This window comes from Suillus discolor (assembly GCF_016758755.1).
Source record: "Suillus discolor strain FC423 chromosome Unknown F5147scaffold_30, whole genome shotgun sequence".
NCBI lineage: Eukaryota > Fungi > Basidiomycota > Agaricomycetes > Boletales > Suillaceae > Suillus > Suillus discolor.
In genome coordinates, this window is record NW_024541277.1 from 413312 (window position 1) to 434687 (window position 21376).

Here is a 21376-nt window from a genome sequence, read left to right on the forward strand (position 1 = left end):
ATTTGAAACCAAGGAACGCGGCATGGAGAGAGAAAGACGCGTAGGAGTGAATATTCAATTCAATACTGATCTCACTTTTAATTGTAACATATACACGCCTTCATTGTCAAACACATACTCCCGAGTCCCGACTAATGGACTTAACCAGCACCCATCTATTTCTTTCCCCCGCCCTCGGTGTGCACCCATCGCTTTGGTACACCTTGCGAAGTAAGGAATTCTGTGACCTCCTTGACCTGTTTTCCTTGCACGAGTACTAACATGCCTGACGACTTCCCTGGTGCCGGAGAAACTGACGGGCTCGTATCAGCTACAACATACGTCACTATAATATTAGTTATCCTCACCTGAAGTTGAGGAGGCGCATCTCATCTTCAGCTCCTCTGCAAGAGCAGTCGCCTCCAACAAAAATGGCTCAAAACCTGTAATTAGCGTTGTCGCTTTACGACCTTGCCTGACTTTAACTACCACCGATATTGGTTTGATCTGCCCCTTCCTGTACCCGATGGTTGACGACCGATGACCAACGCAATGATAGGAGATCGGACGCACTTGAGCACAGGATCCTTACCCTCGGCGCATATCTTGTACCAACTCTGCATCTTGTCTGACAGGCGCTCGATCAGTTGCTCGCGTTTGAAAAACTCCATGTTCGTTGGATTGTCAGACTTGCAGAGGGTCGTCTGTAGAAGCTCGTCCGCCCCAACATTGATATATGATTGGTCATGCGCGTTCACCAATTGTCGATCGGCAACGTACTTATCGAGTACGGTCTTGATATCCGCATATGTGTATCGAGTAGATGTACTGCAAGGAACGTCATCAGCGTTCTATCATGAAGCAGGAAATGGCGTTGATCCATACTCAAATCCGGCCTCAGCAAAGAATTTTAGCGATTGAAGATGTGGTTTCCAAAGCTCTGTTACTTCAAGCTCCTTGACCCGTGTCCGCTCCTCTTCTTCTCGTTGTCCACGCTTCTCATTCCTGAGAGCGACATCTTTTAAAGATAAATATGGCCTGTGTGCGACCACATCTGCATGTGATGTGGCTACAGAAAATACCATCAGCTCAGATTTGATCTCTTTAAGCTTCAAGAGGCCTTGTTTCTCTGCTGATTTGAGAAAATACGCAAGCGACTTGTGGGTGGAGTGCTTTATATCAATAGGTGTAGATACGGATGGCTGAGATGGTGATTGGGCAGGTCGCGAGGGTAGGATATAAGCCGAGTAAAACGTACTAGCGGGCATCGGAAGCGCGGAGGCCTGGGAGCCAGATAGGGTCGTTCTCATTGCCTGGAGAAGGGCGTCATGAAGAATACTCGAAACATCTGTCAGGAGTGAGGGATCAAAGACATAACTAATGAGGTTTAACGCACCTTCTTTCGTCAGTTCTATTTTAGGAGCAGGATCATCCAACTGCGTCTGCTCCAGGTGAGAGCTCAGTGCATCGACTAATGGCTCTTTCAACACATCATTATCTGTGACGTCCTCGTCTTCTGTGGAATGCTGATCATTTGTCGTTGAATGGCTCATCTCCCATGGATCCGGCGGGTTTCCCTTGTGTCCCATATCGAATAAATGGTCATTCCAAGCATGCAGGACAAACACTGCCTTTCCCTTTGAACCAGCCTCGGATAAGACGTCACTATCCACTGCCATATGCCCCACAGCAAGTGGGGGGCCAATATGCGTTGAATGGTGAATATATTCCGTAATGCTGACAAGTTGTCCAGCTTGGAGTGATGGTGGATGCTGAACGACTTGCAGGGTCTACTGAGTGAGGGCCTATCTAAACTGGCAAGTAGCACGTACCTCCAGGAATCATAAGATCCGCACCACCAATCAGGACTGGAATCACCGCAGATGGTGTAGACAGAAATGGAATGAGATCTGGCTTCTTCCACAAGGTGTATACTATTGTAACTGAGCCACGGATGATTGACTCGCAGCAAGGCACAACTCACCAGTCGGAATTATGTCCTCGCTGCCTATACCAAGCGTGAACCACAAAGGGTCTCCACCAGGTCCCAAATAAGCCACCTGAGTGCGGCGACATCGTGAAGCATTTTGCAGGTCTCATCGATATGTGATCAATAACAAAGAGCTGTAACGAGATTCGCTTACACCTGGCTCATCGGTGTATGTGTTGAACTTTACTGACAGCAGACCTTCGGGTACAAGTTCCTCGCCGACATCTGGAACGAGAGAGAAGGCTTGGATGATGTGTTGTTTCAGCTTGCGCCTATCAGAGTTACGCAGGGGTGCTTGTGAGCATGACAATGATTAGGCACAACGTTGGTGAACAATAACAATCGCGCACCTGAAGTCTTTAAATTCCCTAAAGGTTTCTTGAACATGATGTTCTAAGTATTCGATTGTGGATCCTGGTGGTAACCTCAGCAACTTGTTGACTTCCAATATTGCCCTCTCGAAGGGCATGAGGTCACGTGCTTTGACTTCTACTTGTTACATTTTTCGCCCACAGTATCAACTCCACCGTGACAATCCAAGAATGCCTCGTGCAACTTCAGGGCGTTTCTCGCGTACCCACCAGCCGTCAATAAAATCGGCCGCTGCATCATCATCATCTAAAAACCATAGTGCAAATGAAGGGACTTCAGCCGGCGTCCGTAACCCAATATTCAATACAGAAAGATTCGGACAACATATCTTGAAGAATCCGCAGATTGCTCAAACGTACGCTCACAATTCCCATATAAGATAACTCGGGCTGATTCTACATCAGTATCGTAGACAAGGTTCGGTTCAGCTCGTATCTGCGCTGAGTCGATCTCATAGATACTAATCGTGACATATAGGCAAACCTTCGTCCTACGGATAAAGTCCTCGAAGTTGGACCTGGTACAGGTAACCTTACTGTCAAGATTCTTGAAAAAGCCAAAAATGTCACCGCTGTTGAGATGGACCCACGGATGGCAGCTGAGTTGACGAAGCGAGTTCAGGGGAAGTGCGTGTACCTCTCCGTCTTAATATCATCAACTGACAGGCTACTCCTCGAAAGACCAGAACAACGAAAATTAGACATAATCATTGGAGACTTTGTAAAAACCGATCTCCCATATTTCGATGTATGCATATCCAACACACCCTATCAAATATCATCACCCCTTGTCTTTCGCCTACTCTCTCATCGACCAATCTTTCGTGTAGCGATCCTCATGTTCCAGAGAGAATTTGCCATGAGGCTTGTCGCTCAACCCGGAACAGAACTTTGGTCGCGGCTATCTGCCAATGTACAGCTTTATTCGAAGGTGGACCTGGTGATGCACGTGGGAAAAAACAACTTCCGACCAGCACCACAAGTTGAATCGTCAGTGGTCCGACTGGTGCCTCTTAATCCTCCTCCCCCCATCAAGTTCGAGGAATTTGATGGGCTGGGTAGAATTATCTTTTCGAGGCGAAATAAAATGGTACATGCCACATTCATGGCAAAAGGCGTCATGGAGATGCTGGAAAAAAACTGGAGAACGTGGTGCTCGACACAAAATAAGGTGATTTTAGTTTTTGTGCATTGACACGAGGACTTGATGACCATAAATCAGATGATCGATGAACACACAAACATGAAGACTAAAGTAGAAGAAGTTCTCGGCTCATCGGGATACTCGCAACAGCGGGCAGCCAAGATGACCCTTGACGATCTCCTAAAGTGAGTCCTCTTCGTTTTGTCTTCTATGTTTTCTCATCAGCTCAACAGACTACTATCCGCATTTCACGACGAGGGTATACATTTTGCTTGATAGGACTTTCATCTGATGCAGTGTATTGTGCTGGTGAATACACGTCCTGTTGCTACACATGTGCCAATCTATATGGTAATTAATTATTTCACTGTCGATGCACAACCCAGAATGCGACTATCATCATAGCATTAGGTGCACATTGTAGAGCGAGAGCAAATTGGATATCAACAACTCTCGGTGCTTGCAAGCTGTAAGGCACAGATACAACAAGGTTGCATTGACACATCGTTTCTTCTAGTCAAGTGACAGTCTTGCATTGATCAATCGATCAACCACTACGAATATGCTCGACCACTTCCCACAAAACAACCCAACTCAAATACTAAACTTCAATCGCTATCCAGCGCATGGATACACTGCATGAATTCCAGCGTAAAATGGGAAAGACTTCTCAATGGAAACGAACTAGAAGATGCCGGATATGTTTCGTGTACCTCCTCTGTTGGGCGGTCAAGTGATTTGTACTTACTGGTCGATGCGTGAAACCAAGCTTATTTTTTGGGAATCGTGTTCCACAATCGCCAAGCCGCATACAACACAGCTGAAAAAGAAGAACGAAATGCATGTTTATTCGTTTGTTGTTAAACTGTCGCTGATGCCCTCGTCCTCTACAATGATTTCTTGCGTACCTCTAGAATATTATACCTCTCGTTATACACCTTCATACCGGTATCCTTATCCTTATCTCAACCTCCCGTTACTTGAGTCTCACATCTCGCCTCTGCTTGCTGTAATAAACGCAGGGCCTAAGTTGAGCAGAGATTAGATCGATCAATTTGTTCTTGGTCTTTATCCGGGAAAGACAAAAGAGTCTGAGGAACTGAAACGGCGACTCACCTTCTTGTGTAATAATTAGGGTTTTTTCATCGGTGCCAATGACGCTGCGATGGCTTGAGGGAATCCAGAAGGGGGTAAGTCAGAAGTAGTGGGAGAGAGGAAGAGAAAACAGTGACTCAGTTCAGAGACGTAGCACACGGTCAAAAACGCGCTCGGCACAAGGCGGTACGCTATAGCTTAATCTACCCTGGATACATATCCCAGGTTGACGCTCAATACCGTCAGGCGATCGCAAACGCGAAAGGTCACCCGATTTAAGCGGGGCCACTCTCGCTGAGCATGCAGTCTCACATCTTGACAAACAACAGAAGACAGGCCACCCATTGCACATCCAGGGGACAGGTCATATTGAACTCTTTTTGACGGCAAGTGCATTGCTGCCGCCACAGGAGGGTAACATTAGATCCTGTGCCTGAGAGTGTGGAAACACTCGACTTCTGCGCGAGTGGCAGTAGTATTGAAAACGTATGTCAATGTACATCGGTGCAGTCACTGCAGTGGGTGAGTAGATACTAATTATAAGATTAGTGGAGCGTGGCTGTGGATCTGCAATGGAAACCTTAACATGCTGTATGCATCTCGTCATCGTTGCTGTTTTTTTTTGAATCCTTGTTCACTGTCTGTTGGGGCAGGACCCTATGGTAGAGAAGTCATTGTTATATGCATCTCGTTGTCGTTAGGTACCGCTTCGCTACATGATGCAAGGACACAGCCAACGCTGTCATAGTATAGGCTGTGAACCGAACACGAGGATAAAGCATGAAAGCATGTACGAAGGAAAGACTTCAACTCTGATTTGCCCAGAGCAATCATTATTATTTGCTGTCCGCCCGTCGCTGCTATCTTCGTAAGTGACGATTTTGGGATTTGATCGTTGAAAGCTGATACAGTGCTGCACTCGGCAGTAGGAATCCTGGAGCATGTCTTCAACAACTACTCAAAGGAACGAAATATCAGAGATAACCCCCTGCCAGAAATTTGAAGGACACAAAGATTGGGTCAATAGCGTCATACACCTCCCAGGTGGACAGAAGACAATGACTTGTTCAGACGACGGCTCGCTGCGGGTATGGAACTTGAAGAGCGGGAAACAGATAGGGGAAGACTGGCGGGATGGAAAAACTATAGGCAAGTGTATAGCATTGTCTCCGGACGGGAAGACGGTAGTTAGCGGGAGTGTGGATGGTGCAGTGAGGTTGTGGGACACTGAAACATGCAAGGTCATCGCGAAGTGGATAGGGCACACACAACCAGTGCGGTCTGTCTGCTGGAGTCGGAACGGTCGGAGAGTGTTGAGCGGATCTTCAGACTGTACTGCAAGGCAATGGGACGTGGAAAGCGGAGAGACCATCCTCAAGCCAATCGAGACCGGGCACAGTGACGTGTGGGCAGTCGTCTATTCACCGGACATGACCTTGATTGCGACTGGTGGTCGTGATGGGACCATGTCTGAACCCGTTGACTCTCCAGTCAAAATCTGGGATGTAAAGACAGGCAAGCTTGTCGCGACTCTCAAAGGGCATGTATGGTCCGTGCGCTGCCTGGCTTGGAAGGACGAAAATGTGCTTGTCTCTGGGTCATATGATTGCTCAATTAGGATATGGAATGCAGCCAAGTGGGAGCAAACCACAGTACTAAATGAGCACGCTGACGGTATCACTGCCATTGCAATATTTCCGAATAGCCGCATCCTCGCAAGTGCATCGTTCGACTATACAGCACGATTGTGGAACCTCGACAATGGACAACTCATTAGTTCACCACTCCAGCATGCAAATCATGTGTATTGCTTGTCATTTTCCGCGGGTGGAAAACTGCTAGCCACTGGTGGCCGCGAAAAACACGTCAACATATGGGATGTTGCGATTGTGAAGGAAGCTGGCTTCGATGATCTTCTTTCAGATTCAAAGGCGAGTTGACTGGTATATTGCATTCTCACACCTGAACGCGCTCTGCCAGGGCGACAAGTCGGTACTCCATGTACGTGACACCCTCATAAAAAGATATCATTGTGTTCAAACACACTCTAGGCTAACGCTACACGAAGTCCAGTCCAGCGACGTCCGCCTGCTCCTCAGGTACCCCAAGGTTTTTTCGATGGTGTCACTGTCTCACCAGATCGTTCTCATGTACGTCATCACTATCACTTCGACTCTATTTCCTTACCCTCGTGTTATCAGTTTTCTACACAAGGCCGTCCTCACTCCTCAGCACAGCCAAGTAGGACGTTTCTTGACCGCTTGTTCCACCGCAGCTCCTCAGATACTCATGATACTTCACCGTCCTCTCCTCTCAACTGGGCTCAAAATCTTTTGAAACGGCGTAAACGTAGTGGTGAAGAAATTGAGTTGCAAGTGCGCAACTCTGCAGTTGTTGAAGTTCCGTATGCAAAAGGCAAACGTGTATGTTTTCTCTCCCCCATCGTTCGATTTTGTCTAATATCACGTAGAGAAACGCTTCAGCGAGGGAGGTTGCGTTCGCGAAACAGAAACAGAAACAAAAAAAGAGACAGAGACAGAACACGAAACCATCGGACTCGAAGAACTCTACTACGGGCAGCTCAATGTCTGTCAATCCCAATGTCGCTAAGTCATCACAAGCTGCTGACTCCTCGTCTGCCACACCTGCCATTGGCGATGCTACCACAACTACTGGTACAACTTCAACGCCATCACGCCCTGACGTAATACTCAGACAGGCTGGACTCTGGACTCGCATCTGGCTCTTCATTGGTTGTATTCCTCATGAACATACAGATGATCGTCATTAGCTCACGATTTTCTCATTCTTCACGAGTCACATACCTTTACATCTCTCGACGGACTCTCATTGATATGCTCTGCCTACTCGTCCACTCCCTCTGATGCATTTCGAACCATCCTTTATGTAGGATACTGAGACCAGACTGCACTAATTTTTATCTGCGCCACGAGGTGACCTCCAACCTCTTATATTCCTTTCTCGTCGCTGGTGCGCAATGTACGACAATTGTAACACCATATCAACCTTTTCCTGCTTGAACGAGATAGACGGCTCGCTTAATGGAGTCATTCCCAGGGAACCTGGCGTGCACTCATATACCAATTTAGAATCCAGATCCTCAGTCTATCGCCATCGTAGAATACCCCGCAAATCATGGCGGGAGGGCAAGTAAGCATGATGTTGAAAGTTCTCCAACAAAATTGTCCAGCCGGTTGCTCGATGTCGAAAGGTCAATCCAAGCTCGCAGGATGTAAAGGGCGGGAATATGACACATTCACTGACCTTGAGTTGGGGACATGGGTTGCAGGGGTTGCCTTTACAGTGAACTCCGACGTCTCATATTTACTTCTCGTCAGATGCACAACGTACGAAAGTGGTAAAATGAACTAAGAAATATATATTTTGTTGTTAATGGAATCGTTCCTGAGTAACACTGTGCTCTCATTCAGTTTCATATTCCCAATCTGTGTCGCGACTCGTCGTGGAACAACCCGCAGTTCATGATAAGGGCAAGTAAGCATGGTGCTTCCACAACGAGTCAATGTCATCTAGCCGGCTGCGCGGTGCTCGTTGTCGAAAAAATCCATCGTTCAGCGTAAGGCGTCAATGGATCTCGCGCTGCAAGAGTTCAATTCTTCCTTTGGTGATGCAAATAGCAGCCAGGGAGGAGGCTGGACTTGCATCAGAGGAATAAGGTGCGTGTGCTATCGAGGTGGGTAAGTATATGGAGTGCAGTATGCCCTCACAAGCTTCACGTCATCGTGAGCTCTCATACGGAATTTGTGTAGCACGCACCAATATTTGTAGAACGAAGCATTGACCATCCGAAGTTCTGTAAAGAGCCAACGGAATGTCTTTATTTGATGCTCCGTCTGTCCCTCGTCGATCCCATCTGATTGTAGGAATAAAGTTATTGTACATTGGCGTGATCTGCAATTATAGATAGGGATGAATGAACTCACCTGAGAGCCTAGCTGATTCGGGATGTTCAGCAGAAAAGAGGTCCCAGTATGATACAGCGTTATCCTTGTGGCATTATGTTGCATGAATTGGCACATAACGCTGGGTCGAAAAACAGGGGTTTGGAGGTGAAGAAGGTCGCAACGGACCCGCCCGGACCGGTTCAACAATACCTCGTCACTGGCGCTTAGCGCTTAACGTTAACGTTGGACTGATGGTACCTCACGACTTGAAAAAAGACATCAAGGACGTCCAGCTGGCAGCTGCCCTTCTAATCGATCACATATGTGGCACAAGAAACAAGACATGCGACTTGCGACATTTGGAATGGTTCAGGTCGGATTTGCGGTGGCTCGATGTCACTTGTTCCGACCTGCTTTTCGCTGTTACCGTCACTAGTACTTTACTGGACTATGGAACCCACATTCACCATGCAACCTTGCAGAAATAGTGTCTCTTGCAACCCCCCCCTTCCCGAGTCAGCACACAGCCATAAATCACCTCCCTCTCTTTCTCAACTACGAAATCTGTTGCCATGGAGGAAAGGCCTCCTAGACACGATAATGTTGTTAGAAGAGTTGTATCGAAGATCTCCATGAACTTGAATGCCAGTGTCATCAAAAGCACGCTCAAAAGAAAAACCCATACCAGACGGTACGTGTCATCCCATCTTCTACTAAACAACGAAGCAGTCGCCGAGAAGGGGACATCTCTGAGGCCGATTCACCCATCGCATCTTCTAACCTCCGGCGGGGGGATGCCAGTCTATGATATTGGGGAAGCGAACTACCATAGGTGTCACCATCACGTAAAGACCAATGTGCTTAAATTTGCGTGTCACGTTCTCAACGTGCCCTTCTACATTAAGTCGTTCCGAATTGCCCACGTAGTCAGGTTCTGCACGTATCTCACTCTCCATTATGTCTGCCAATAGTGCCAATAGTGTTGATCCTTCAGCAGCTAAAACCAAATTACAAGGACTTGAACTGGCGGAACACCACTTTGGTCCCTTACTTCGCCCAACTCACGCCACGCAGAGCGCGTGGACCAATTATTCCATCAACCGCCTCCAAACTAATAAAAAGTACCGCAGCATTGTATCAGTATCGCGCAAGGGCTCTGAGGGTGGCCCAGAAGAAAACTCTATGGAGGTTGAGGATGACTCCGAGGAAGATTCAGGGGACGATGACGATGGCTCAGAGGAAGATTCAGGGGACGATGACGATGAGTACGACGAGTACTCCGATGAAGCTTGGCTTTTCGACAGCATCAAGGCTTATGTTTCCCAGATTGAGGAGGAAATGAACTTTGAGAACGGCATCCTCCAGAAATGCATCACCATTTTATGGAATGAAACGGTACTTGACGACGAGGACGTGCGTACAACTTGTCGACACTGTATTCTATTGCTCAAATCCATTTTGATCGACAGCCACGGTCCACTGATCATATAGTCAGGATCTACTCACCCACTGCGCCAGTGTACATTGACGTCCATTTTCAATACTACTGTCGCTCGCGTTGGTCAGAGGTCGAATGGTTCTACTCTGTTGGGTACAAGATCCAACGTCGCCCTTCTGCGACGGCAGGCAATGCATTTACCATCAAGAATGAGCTCAAGACAGGCTCTCCTCCGGATGTGCACACGCGCAATGGGTGGCAGACCTTGTGCTGGGGTTACTATGATGACTCTGATGGAAACTATGGCAAAAATTGGCGTCGCATCGAATGTGGACAAGTGGAATTACACGAGGAAGGAGCTGTGGACGTTCATGAGGTGTTATTCGGAGAATTGAAGAAACCTGCTGAAAGCGACTCAGAGGCCATGCTCGCATATCATCAATCACTCGTAAGGGGCATACGGATGCTTCTCGCTGCTGTTGGTATTTCGTATCAGGTTGCGTGTACTGATGATGAAAGGGACAAGGGGCCGCATGACTTGATGCTTGAGGGGCTGGGCGACAAATGGGTCGGGCGGGGGATACGGAACGCATGTGGCCTCCGACTCGCCAGAGATGCAGAAGAAGAGCAGAAAGGTGCCCAGGGACGACAAGAAGGGTTAAAGGGTTACGGTGAGGACGATGACGATGACGAAGGGAGTTACGACGATGATTACAGCTTTTGAGGGTCATGGACAAATAAGTGAGATCGAGGATGATGATTTTTGAAGTCTACTGGCTCAGTGTTGGAAAGCAGTTATATTCCAAATAATAACGAGTGTACAAATAATTAATCCTTGTGATGATACGTTTACAATCTTCTTATGAGCCTTGAAATATTTTTCATGTTCATCAACGTTCAGTACTCAGTAGCAGTGAGATGAACACTATCGCCATTGTATACGGTACGGCACTATCACTCACACAAGCAGCTCCAGATTCCGAAGTTAACTGCAGTCAAGTTCGTATGTGCATTGTGCAATGCGATGAACGTGCCAATTGAATCATTGATACTCAAGAGTAATCATTTTGGTGGGAAATTGCTGTTCCTGTGTGAGATAGTAAAAATAGAAACTTGAGTTAATCGAGTTTAATCTTGTTTATACCAGGGTAATTGGGTGAACGTGCTCAATAGCAGATTTGCCCAACGGGTTTCCCCGAAACTCGTTTCCTTTCGGTTCCAGACCATAACTCCCTTTAGCTGATGCCCTGCGCATCTTTGACTTAATTATTAAGCTTTCGGCAATCCTCATTGCCACCTTGACAGTCCTCATTGTCAAGTCGGCGATCCTCATCGTCACCCCGGCAGTCCTTACTGTTGTAGCGGCAGTCCTTATTGCCAATTCGGCAGCCCTTGCTGCCACCTCCTTTGGCGGAGTTTGGCGTGCTATACCTAGTGGCCCGTGGGACGAATTGTAAAGGGGCTCTTCGCCTCTTCTCACTCGAGCCATTCGTCTCACTAGGTGCGTTGTTTCGTCTAAGTCCTTTTTCTCTTCTCACTTGAGCCATTCGTTACACTAGGGACTCATTTGCGCACCCACCCTTTTATTCTCTCCCATCATCTTTTGTATGGCGTTATTTTTTAGGTTACCGTCTGTTTGTACCTGAATTCACTCTGGGGGCCCCTTGCTCGCGCAACGGGGTCCTTGTTTTGCTGGCTAATACCTCACCGTCTGCGTTCGAACGAGACCCGAGTGAGGCCAATTAGACAGGGCGTATATGTATTTCTCGTTGAACATCTCGGCAACGTCTTTGCCATCCGCATTTCCAGCTCCTATACCCTTGGTACTGTCCAGCGGATGAATTCACCGTGACCTATGCGTTCGTGCCTGTATAATATATTGCAATGAACTAACAATCGCGTGAAAATGTGAATTAGATCAGTGCGTATCTGTGGTCCAATCTCGCCCTATCGCTCACACAGCCAACCTCAAAAAGTGAGAATTAATCAAGTCCATATTTGCAATAACTAGAAAGAAAGTAGGAGACGATATCAGATCAGGAACGTTAATTCACCCACAAACGTCCAATCCAATCCAGATTATCCAAAGGTGCAAACAATACTCTATAGGCTGACAGCGGTCGTCTGCACGTCTGGAGGTATACTTGCCCAGTGTCTAAGACTAAGACTAAGACTAAGACTAAGACTCAGAGCGCGGACTGTTGCCGAGGTAAACATATCCATCCTCTGTTGGGGGGTTTGCTTTGAACAGCTTGCCTAGACGTTCGTCTTCAAAGGGCGTTAGCATTAATATCTAGACAAACCATGAACAGGAGAGAGAGGAGGTCCACTCACAGACAGGATCATATTCTATATGTTTGAAATGCTTCAACTCCCACGTCGTACCATTAGCAGATTCGTCCCGTCTTCTCTGCCTTTGCTCGTTCTGTGCCAAATACAAATTCCAACACAGTCGTATCAGCAAACCTCTAGAAAGAAAGAAAACGAGAACAATGAACGCACCTCAATCTTCCCCTTAAACGTCGCAGCGCTCTCAAAATCACCCTCCCTGATACCCGTCGCAACACCGTGCCACAGCTTCCTGCTCTCCCACTCCCCCTGCTGCTCAACAGGCGCAACCGTGATCTCCTCCTTCGGCGAGGTGACATCATGGAACGTAACACCACTATGCAACTCTTTAGACGTCGTATGCCACGTCCCTTCGATAACGTGGGGAGACGTGTGGACGTGTGAAGGCGGGGTGAGCGTTGCTTTAAACGTGTGTGATTTGCCGGAGAAATAGCCTTTGCCTTTGTATTCAATCTATTTCGTTTGGCAGATTCAGTTTGGTTCGTTAATCCGGATTCAATTAGGATTCAGATAGCATGGACGATGAGAAGTGAGAAGTGAGCACGCACCGTAGAAAGCCACCCGGTAGAGCTTTGAATGTAACTCGTTTCTGCAAGCTCGATATATGGGGATCCGTACCACAGCCCGTCAATACGGAGTCGAGGAAGTGTGATCAGGTATTCCTCGGTCTCACCGGATGGAAGGGATACAGTCAGAGTTGCGTGTCCAACTTGCTTCACGATGATGCTTCCCCCTAAAATGAAACACAAGTCAGAACACGGGACTTGATGTGCGGTACCTGAAACAAAGACAACGTACCACTAAAACTTGTCTTTTGGGCACTGTGTCCAGTCAAGATCACACCTTTTTCGAGGTTCTCTATGCGGTAAGCTGTGATGGGTGGGTGGTGGGAAACTTGCTCTACGACTAGGGTGGTTTTGCCTCCGCGAGCTGCATTCGCAGGCCAATACCCGTAGAAGAGTCTAGTAGAGATCAGATCAGCACAAGATACGTGTGTCGGCAACAAAGAAGCTTACTCTCCAAGAACAGGATTCAACGGCCTGCATTTTAGATTAGCTTCATATCAGGGATACATACAAGCATATCACCTACTTCTTCTCAGATCCCATTGATTCGTTCCGCGATGTGTATTGCCCTTTAAGCGTACTCTGACAACCATACAAATAAACGGAACAATAAACAATCGCGATGTTTCTCGACTCACGATGAACCATTTTAACACAGCAAATGCTCGGGCTTGCTCCGTCTTCCCATCTGCAATCGCAGCGAACAATTCAGGTCGCTCACACCAGTAAGCTGAACAACGCAACATAGTCAGATCGATATATATCGCTCAAAACCGATAGTACCTGGGAACTCAGTAAGGGACGTAGGTGACAATATAAACGGAGGAGCAGTCATAGCTGACAGATCGCCCGTGAAGCCAGCCAGCCTAAGGGGCGTTAGTTTACTGATTAGAGCATCTCACAAGATGAAGAATAATGGATACTCACGACTTCAAAAAGCTCGTCCAGCTACTCTTCTGAGCTGCAGGTACAGCCTGGGTAGATTACAGCGCACAAGAAACGAGAACATATAACATACAACATTTGGAATGTTTTAGGTTAGATTTACGGAGACTCTTTGATGGACTTGCCTCGCCAGCTTGTTCCGACATGCTTAGTGTTGATCGGTGATTTGGTAGTGGGCGATATGATGGTGGTGGGGTGAGGAGAAAGATGGAGACGGTCACAGCTTAAAGGAGCTCCACCAAGTGTAACTGCGCGTGTCACGTGATCAGGTATCAGACTGGGTGTCCGTTTCAGACATTGACAAGGTCTTGAAAGACTCGTTGGTACTTATACGATGACAAAAATGAAGCAACTAGTAACACAAAAGACTACGAAACAGGAGTATAACGGATGGGTGAAGATGTATGGAGGATGAAGATGAATTAATCAAAAGCCTCCTCCGCACTCTTACGTACCAGACGTCGTACCTTCTTCTTGTAAGCTACAATGAAATAGTTAGTTAGCATCAAGTGATTCAGCCAACTAGAGGTCAACCGGTCACGCACCAGCATGGTCCGTGCGAATTTCTTTAGCCGCATCCACGTTAGCTGGGCTGTCCGTGTTTGGGGTCTCGGAGGACAGTAGCGATATGACGCTCACGAGCTACAACAGAGAGTCAAATCGGGCCAAAGGAAGCGTTTTGACGAAGGTCATACAATTGTTTCCACCGTGTGGACAGGCATCCATCGTTCACCGGCATCTTCATAGCCGTACTGATCGTCACCTGGAGCATGCTGGAATTATGGATGAGCTTTGATTGAGAGAGACGACAAGGAATACACACCAAGATAGAGATGCAAACTACACCGTCGGCGTAAACTGTACGATAGGGTTAGATCACGCGGTAATTAAAAAGCACCCGTTGCTTACTGTTTGGGTGCCACATGGGCGTGATAAACCGCATCTTTGGCGGTTGGAGAGGGTACTCTGCAGGGAAAGAAAGTCGAGCCTTGAAGAACCCTCCTTCACTAGATTAGGTATGAATAAGAGTTGTAGATGAAGAGGGGTGTAAGGGCGTACTACAGGGTGTCCGGAGGCCTGTCAAATCTGGTGAGTGTGATGGATGGTTTTGAAGGGATTTGCACCAACCCGATTATCATGACCTCCCATTCATAAAGATTGTTGTCATCGACAAGTCCTTTGCCCGGAAGTCTATCAGGAATCGGTTGAAGATCAAAGTTAGGGAGAAAGGCTGCCCGCACCTGCAGAGAACCCTTCAACCGGGTGTTTCGTGAGCTCAGTGAGCTGCCTACGAAGTAGAAGTGTGTTTGACGGTTGTGGTGTGGATGGTTTCGACATCAGATCAATTGAAGCTTTAACAAAATTACAGAGAGTGAAAGATTGAAAGATGAGTGAGTTGTCACCGATTCGAGAAATGCGGATAATGGCGTGGGAATAGAACAGAGTCATTTGACACGCAACAATATTTCTTTTTATTTCTTTGCAGAGTCGCGGTAGCTACTTCACAGTACTATGTAGCACTGAAGACTAAGCACTGGGTAGATACTCGCCATCTACACGCCAAAACAAACATTTCTTATTTGAAATTCCCCTAATTATTAAATAACCTAGGGTCGTCGTCTTCCTTCATCTGATAGAATAACCAAAAGTTCCCTCCGCGTTCACTGGCTCCAGAACTCATTAGGTGGAAGGTCAATCGACATCCTCCCTCTTCGAGCAAAATATTGGATTTTAAATAAAGCTATATCCGCGGTCGAAAAGTCGACACAGTAGCTTCCCCCAGGCAGACAAAGCAAGATAGACTTAGATAGTGTATATGCCACTATTCCGCTGACAACGGATTTCCCGCATTGCCAAATTTGTTCCATGGTGGATCATTCGATTTACCGTTATGTCATGTCCATTTTTCACAGTCCGCTATATTTATCGTTGTGTATCATAAGACTACTATCCCTTCCACTGCAATTGGCACCCCACAGAAGTCAGCAGTCATGCAAATGTCACTAGGTGTGCTCAATTACCTTGCAGAGCAAGTATGGCAGATAATCTGTCAGTCACCTGATGTGAACATCATGCTGTGCAATCATTGAAAATGATAGAACTTTGTCAATATGAATACACAATTGTAACAGTGTAAATGCCAGTCCCTTTGGATTGTGTGTCATCTTGTGTGCTGATCTATTATAATTAGTCAGTGAAAACATCATTTGTTTCTCAAGCAAATCTTGTTGTTGAAAACTCTACTCGATTGAATCCAACATGATGTGCATGTGCTAATCCTTTACAGCAGTCAGTCAAAGCAACATTCATTTCTCAATTATGCAGTTATTCTTGTTGAATGCAAATGTATGAAGGACTCTGCCTGTCCAAGCAAACACCCATGTACATGATCCTTCATTAGTTGGATTTGGACACTATGACCAACTACCTCACCACACTGTTACGACAAACGGTCGTGTGCGACTAGGATGATCTAAACAGCGACAACCACGACAGTGGTACCAAGTGCTGAGAGTCGTCGGCCTTTACAGACAAGCAAAGGTTGCATACTCGAACGTAGCTCGTGGTGGTTAACGAGGGGTTACGCTGAGATGATAGCAGGGTTTACAGACAGTGAGAGGCGTCACTGAAGGTACGAGTCGATGTCGAGCAGGTAGCTTTAGCGGGACAAGGAGTTCAAGGGTAAACCTAGTAAGATTAAAGTAAGGAACATCTACTGTTAATCTTCGACCTTATATAAGGCTACTCTTCGTATCTAAGCTCAGCCTAAAGCTGGGTTCTAATCTGCTTATCTACATGAGTCAGAGATAGCGTCCATGAGGCGGGCTTCTATCGTAGATAGGGTCCATGCGGTACCCTTCTATCAGTACATGAGGCAGCACGAGGCTTGCCTTCTATCTTGATAACATAAATAGGTCTTCTAGACCTATGTCGTCATGTGTCGTCACATGCGGTCCAGACCGCTTATCTAAGCCGGCAGTTGCCGCTTATCGTCTATCATCATCTATCGTTATCTGTCGTCATCTATCATCATAGAGCTGGTGAGACTCCGGTATCGTCTATAGCCGTGCAGTGGCAGAGGGCTGTCTGCTGGCAGGGGACTCATGCCATGTTACTGTAACACACACACTCTGCAATCATGGTTGGCTCACCACAAATTCTAATTTCTGTGAACTAGCAGTATTCTATATGGATAGCAGCTTATGATTTCAATCACTCTTGAACAGGCACCTGCTGTTACGGTATACTTATTCCCCTACCTTTTCCTTCATTACCGGACAGTGGTCCTTTGTCGCATCTGTTGCTGAACGTCCAATCACATTCCAGACCCTTACTCACATAATCGCCAAGCTCACCTTCCGTTCCAGTAACCATCACCATGCATAGCCCTTATCTCTTATCAAGCGGGCTGTCCGCACTATCTCTTATCTCTTATCTCTTACCAAGCGGGCTGTCCGCCTTCTATCTTGATACGCCATTTACAAGCTCCGCTTGAACACTCGCTATATAGACACCTAGTGTACCACTTGTATTTGGCACTTTAATCTACTGGGTTTTACCTGGAACATAGTCCTTTAGCAAGGCCTCCAACCTTGCTATCTAAGAACCATTATTCTAAGGGAGTCGCCGATACTCGCCTTAGCCAGAAACCTTTGACCTCTCAGTTGAGAGAAGAACCACGTCTGTCTCACTGAATCTTAGTCCACTTGGACTTAGACAGCTCAACATACCCCAGTCGTAACACCTGCCACTAGAATACCTCCTCCCTGTCTACATACTTGACCAAAGCCAGTCCTTGGTCTTTGTTGTCAATGAAGATGTGTCGATGACTGTGATACATGATAATGTTGACAAACACTGAGGGACATTGAGTTAATGGGAACACCCATGATTGAGAAGCACATGCTCTTAATAACAGAGTCTTTAACAAAGGAGGGTTGAGGAGAAGGAAAAAGATCATGCAAACTATGATCTCATTATAATGGGACTCAAAGTAAGATTCTAGACTCACTAAAGCGCTCGGTACAAGATCAGCTAAATGTTCTAACAGGATGGAGACAGCTGGCATTAGTATTGGAGCTCAAATACCAATGCCTGCCGTTTGCCAACGTGTCTGCCGTTCTGTAAGACTGAAAGCAGACACTCAAACTCGCCCAAAGGCGATGGACTTACCCCCCCATCCATCTGGATCCTGTGGAAAAGGGAGATCTCAAGGACATGGTATTGAAGATATGAACTCAGTTGACTATACAAGCAACTGAGGTGTGTTGAGTAGAAAGACTGCAAATACACTAACATGATTATGTAAGTAAATAAGTCACATGTGATGATAATCGTTATCATCGTTTGTAACTTCCAACACTCCTTCTCAAACGATGACTCTAACTCCTAGCTCATGTGTGAAATGCTTCGCCTTAACACTCGGAAGGGCCTTCGTTAGCATATTGGTGACCATATTCTCCGTGGGACAGTACAATAATTCGATCAAGCCATCCTCAATGCAGAAGTGGATGTCGATATGTTTGGTGCATGCATGATAACTTCCATCTTTCATTAGTGCGATGGCTGACTGATTGTCACTATATAGCGTCATAGGGTGCTGTAACAGCCGGAAGACCTCTCCAATGAAACGATGGAGCCATTGGACCTCTTTTGCTGCATGAGTGGCCGCTATGAACTCTGACTCTGCCATTGAGAGCGTCACTAACTCCTGCTTTCTCGAACCCCACAGTATCGCGCTGCCATCAACCAAAAACACGAATCCCATTATTGCATGCCTATGGTGTTGACTAGCGCCGTCAGCGTCTGTGTATCCCACCAAGCCGGTGCTGCTTGTGCCGAAGGTAAGTCCCAATTTCCTTGTTCCCAACAGATAGCGGTACACTCTTTTAACTCCTTCCCAGTGAGTCCATCCTGGACTATCAGTGAACTGCGTGAGTGTCGACACTGCAAATGCGATGTCTGGCCGAGTTCCAATGGCAAGGTACATCAGTGATCTGAGCACTGAACGGAATGGGACTCGTTTCATTTCGGTGATCTGTGCTGTTGTGGTAGGGGATTGGTCCTTTGTGTACTGAATGCTTGGATCCATAGGTACTGCTGCAGGTTTTGCATCTACGAAATTGTATTTCGTGATGATAGCATCTACCAAGGACTCTTGGGACAACGAAATGGTATGTGCTTCACAATTTTGAGTGACTTTCATGCCAAGTAACCAGCTGATAGGTCCTAGGTCTGTTATTTTGAATCGTGATGTGATTTCAACCTTGAACGCTTTGATTAGCTCTTTCGAGCTGCCAGTTATTGTGCAGTCATCGACGTGCGCTGCGAGGATGAGTAGGTCTTCTCCTATGTGCACTGTGAACACTCCCAAGTCGCTTTCCATCTGGTCAAAGCCTAGCTCGGTGAGTTCTGCACATAGACACTTGTACCATTTTAATGCTCCTTGTTTAGATCCATACAATGCAACTCGGAGCCTCGCGACTTTGTCCTTGTCTCCCAAGTCTGCTCCTGGGGGCAGCTCCATGTAGATCTCTTCATCATTGTTGAGCTTTCCATTCAAGAATGCACTGTGGAAATCAGATACATCAATGTCCCAGTCTTGGCATGCGGCGATCGCGAGAATCAGTCTCAGCGATGCGAGACAAGCTACAGGTGCATAGGTTTCATAATAATTGATGCTGTATACTTGTGTGAAGCCTCGTGCTACCAGCCGGGCCTTATACTTATTGATTTCTCCTTCTGCATTTCTTTTAATCTTGAAAACCCACTTGCTGCTGACAATGTCCCAGGTGCATGCTTCGTCGAGACTCTTTAGCTCCGCGTTGATGGCTTCTTTCCATCTTGACCAATCAGCTCATGTCTTCGCATCTTCTATGGTGCTTGGTTCCAGGCCCTCGACTTCGCTCATTCCTGCAAACATCGTGTATGCAGTAAGTTCTTCTTCGAATTCCAATCCTCTTTCTAACCTTTCTCCAGATGCTCCCATGCTCCCGCTGCTTTCCTCTCTCTCTTCGTCTACCTTCTGCATCCCTCTAGGAATGACTGGATCCCCTCCTCTACCATCGTGAGTACCTTCACCGCTGCGCAACATGCACATATATGCTGACTCAGTCCACTGATGAGTAGACCTTCTAGGACCAGTTGATTGTTGTTTGAAATTTGGACCTAATGGATCGTTTGGAGGTGGATTTGTGGTCTGGTGAGTGTTTCCTTGAGTTGGTTGATTGGTCACTTGCTGATTGGTGTTATGCACTCAAATAGATCTGTTAGGCGGAGCCCTAAGAGGGGCGTCGTCCGCTAATGTTCGTGACGTAACCGGAAGGATCCGGTATAGCAAGTGAGACTGGCGATGATGAGTCGGCAGTGATCACAGTACGCGCGTGTCACGTGACTTCTGAGACAGATGTCTTAGAAGTCGCTCAAGGTCAGGACTGTCTTGTCCGGACGATGAGGTTGATCGAGGTAGACTTAGTCGCGATGAGCAACTAAGAAAAGATACTAGAGACTGAAGCCAAAGGGGTGTTCAGAGGGAAGTATGTTCCAGGGAAGATTGAGTAGATTCAAGTTAGAGAATCTAGTACAGGGTGACCGACTACTTATACTAAGTGGAGAGGGCTAAGGGCAAGGCTACCGCACAGTAGGTAAGGGTAGAGGGGAAACGAGAATGGTATAGGTGCGTTGGCAACATAGCCGGATTAGTGATGGGTGGTCGAATGTGGAATGAGACCGAGAAACGTTGGAATGAACCAACGGTAAGAATACAACGTGCGGGAATCTGCAGTCAGAAGGAACAGAAAGAGGAAAGCCACATTGGTGGCACGAGTCAGACCGAGTCATAGGTGCGGGACCACATTGGTGGTCGAGTCAGGGGAAGAACGTGCATGCACGCGCATAGAGGCGGGCGATGCAAGGGACGGGAACGGTCCCGAGGATCTGGTCAACGGAAAGTCGGTAAAGGAGGACAAGCCGGTAGATGGTGAGGGTGAGGATGAAGGGACAATGATAGGGGGGCCATGTGACCAATGTTACTTGTAACATTACCCCCGTTTCAAGGCTCAAGCTCAACGAGCTTTAATCATCCTGGTTGTCATACCAGCTGGGGTCGAAGTCGAGGTCGGCAAGCCATTTGGCGGCCTCGAGTGCGTTTTCCTCGCGTTCTTGTTCAACGTGGGCGGCTTCATGATCATATGCTGCTTCGAGCTTGCGCATATCAGAATAGAATCTGTCCGAGGAGGGTCCCCGGCGCAGTAGTTTCCGTCCATCGAGTTGTGGACAGAAGGGAGTGAGGTGTTTTGGGGCAAATTTCCCACAGATGCGGCAGAAGTACTGAGCGCAGTGCTTCTGTTTATGACCGTATACATGGCATTGGCGACAGATCACGTTGGAACGGTAGATCTGGGTGGTCTCGGTGGCCTCGATGCAGGCACGGTTCAGGGCGTCTTCACGGGTGTAGTGCCTTGTAAAGTTCTGGGTGCGTGGGCGGTGTGCATGGGAGAGGGGGAGTCCGAGGGCGAGCATGGATTGTGCACGTGCACGTCGTCCACGACGTCGTGGGGCGGGAAGGGGGTTT

At 47.2% G+C, this 21376-nt stretch overlaps 7 protein-coding genes across 7 annotated transcripts; 4 read left to right on the top strand and 3 right to left on the bottom strand.

The window, feature by feature from the left end:
• Positions 1-25: 25 nt before the first annotated feature.
• On the bottom strand, positions 26-2395 carry F5147DRAFT_696927 (uncharacterized protein). Its single transcript, XM_041437482.1, has 9 exons — positions 2320-2395; positions 2124-2263; positions 1964-2039; positions 1812-1913; positions 1376-1759; positions 865-1327; positions 553-807; positions 348-496; positions 26-292 (listed from the first exon to the last, which is right to left on the bottom strand). The coding sequence occupies exons 1-9, from the start codon at positions 2354-2356 to the stop codon at positions 156-158; spliced, it is 1743 nt and encodes a 580-aa protein (XP_041292470.1). The 5' UTR covers positions 2357-2395; the 3' UTR covers positions 26-155.
• A 60-nt stretch (positions 2396-2455) lies between these two features.
• On the top strand, positions 2456-3890 carry F5147DRAFT_202181 (S-adenosyl-L-methionine-dependent methyltransferase). The gene is made up of 5 exons (XM_041428563.1): positions 2456-2696; positions 2746-2758; positions 2819-3511; positions 3563-3669; positions 3718-3890. Exons 1-5 carry the CDS (start codon positions 2512-2514, stop codon positions 3758-3760), a joined length of 1041 nt encoding a protein of 346 aa, XP_041292471.1. The 5' UTR covers positions 2456-2511; the 3' UTR covers positions 3761-3890.
• Positions 3891-6267: 2377 nt separating this feature from the next.
• Positions 6268-7624, top strand: F5147DRAFT_696942 (uncharacterized protein). The gene is made up of 4 exons (XM_041437483.1): positions 6268-6580; positions 6631-6729; positions 6781-7002; positions 7050-7624. The coding sequence occupies exons 1-4, from the start codon at positions 6488-6490 to the stop codon at positions 7368-7370; spliced, it is 735 nt and encodes a 244-aa protein (XP_041292472.1). The 5' UTR covers positions 6268-6487; the 3' UTR covers positions 7371-7624.
• Positions 7625-9368: 1744 nt separating this feature from the next.
• F5147DRAFT_837322 (uncharacterized protein) lies at positions 9369-10885 on the top strand. Its single transcript, XM_041444056.1, has 2 exons — positions 9369-9918; positions 9975-10885. The coding sequence occupies exons 1-2, from the start codon at positions 9463-9465 to the stop codon at positions 10665-10667; spliced, it is 1149 nt and encodes a 382-aa protein (XP_041292473.1). The 5' UTR covers positions 9369-9462; the 3' UTR covers positions 10668-10885.
• Positions 10886-11895: 1010 nt separating this feature from the next.
• Positions 11896-14038, bottom strand: F5147DRAFT_696960 (uncharacterized protein). The gene is made up of 11 exons (XM_041437484.1): positions 13929-14038; positions 13786-13832; positions 13642-13724; positions 13497-13588; positions 13385-13440; positions 13309-13332; positions 13091-13254; positions 12841-13025; positions 12446-12745; positions 12278-12368; positions 11896-12211 (listed from the first exon to the last, which is right to left on the bottom strand). The coding sequence occupies exons 1-11, from the start codon at positions 13947-13949 to the stop codon at positions 12123-12125; spliced, it is 1152 nt and encodes a 383-aa protein (XP_041292474.1). The 5' UTR covers positions 13950-14038; the 3' UTR covers positions 11896-12122.
• Positions 14039-14225: 187 nt separating this feature from the next.
• On the bottom strand, positions 14226-15141 carry F5147DRAFT_577655 (ubiquitin-conjugating enzyme; the record flags this gene model as incomplete). Its single annotated transcript, XM_041431405.1, has 8 exons — positions 14226-14284; positions 14349-14445; positions 14499-14576; positions 14627-14661; positions 14713-14810; positions 14863-14880; positions 14932-14980; positions 15045-15141. 8 exons carry the CDS (start codon positions 15139-15141, stop codon positions 14226-14228), a joined length of 531 nt encoding a protein of 176 aa, XP_041292475.1.
• A 4445-nt stretch (positions 15142-19586) lies between these two features.
• Positions 19587-20107, top strand: F5147DRAFT_774189 (uncharacterized protein; the record flags this gene model as incomplete). Its single annotated transcript, XM_041441575.1, has 4 exons — positions 19587-19729; positions 19783-19874; positions 19933-20005; positions 20077-20107. The coding sequence occupies 4 exons, from the start codon at positions 19587-19589 to the stop codon at positions 20105-20107; spliced, it is 339 nt and encodes a 112-aa protein (XP_041292476.1).
• Between the last annotated feature and the right edge of the window lie 1269 nt (positions 20108-21376).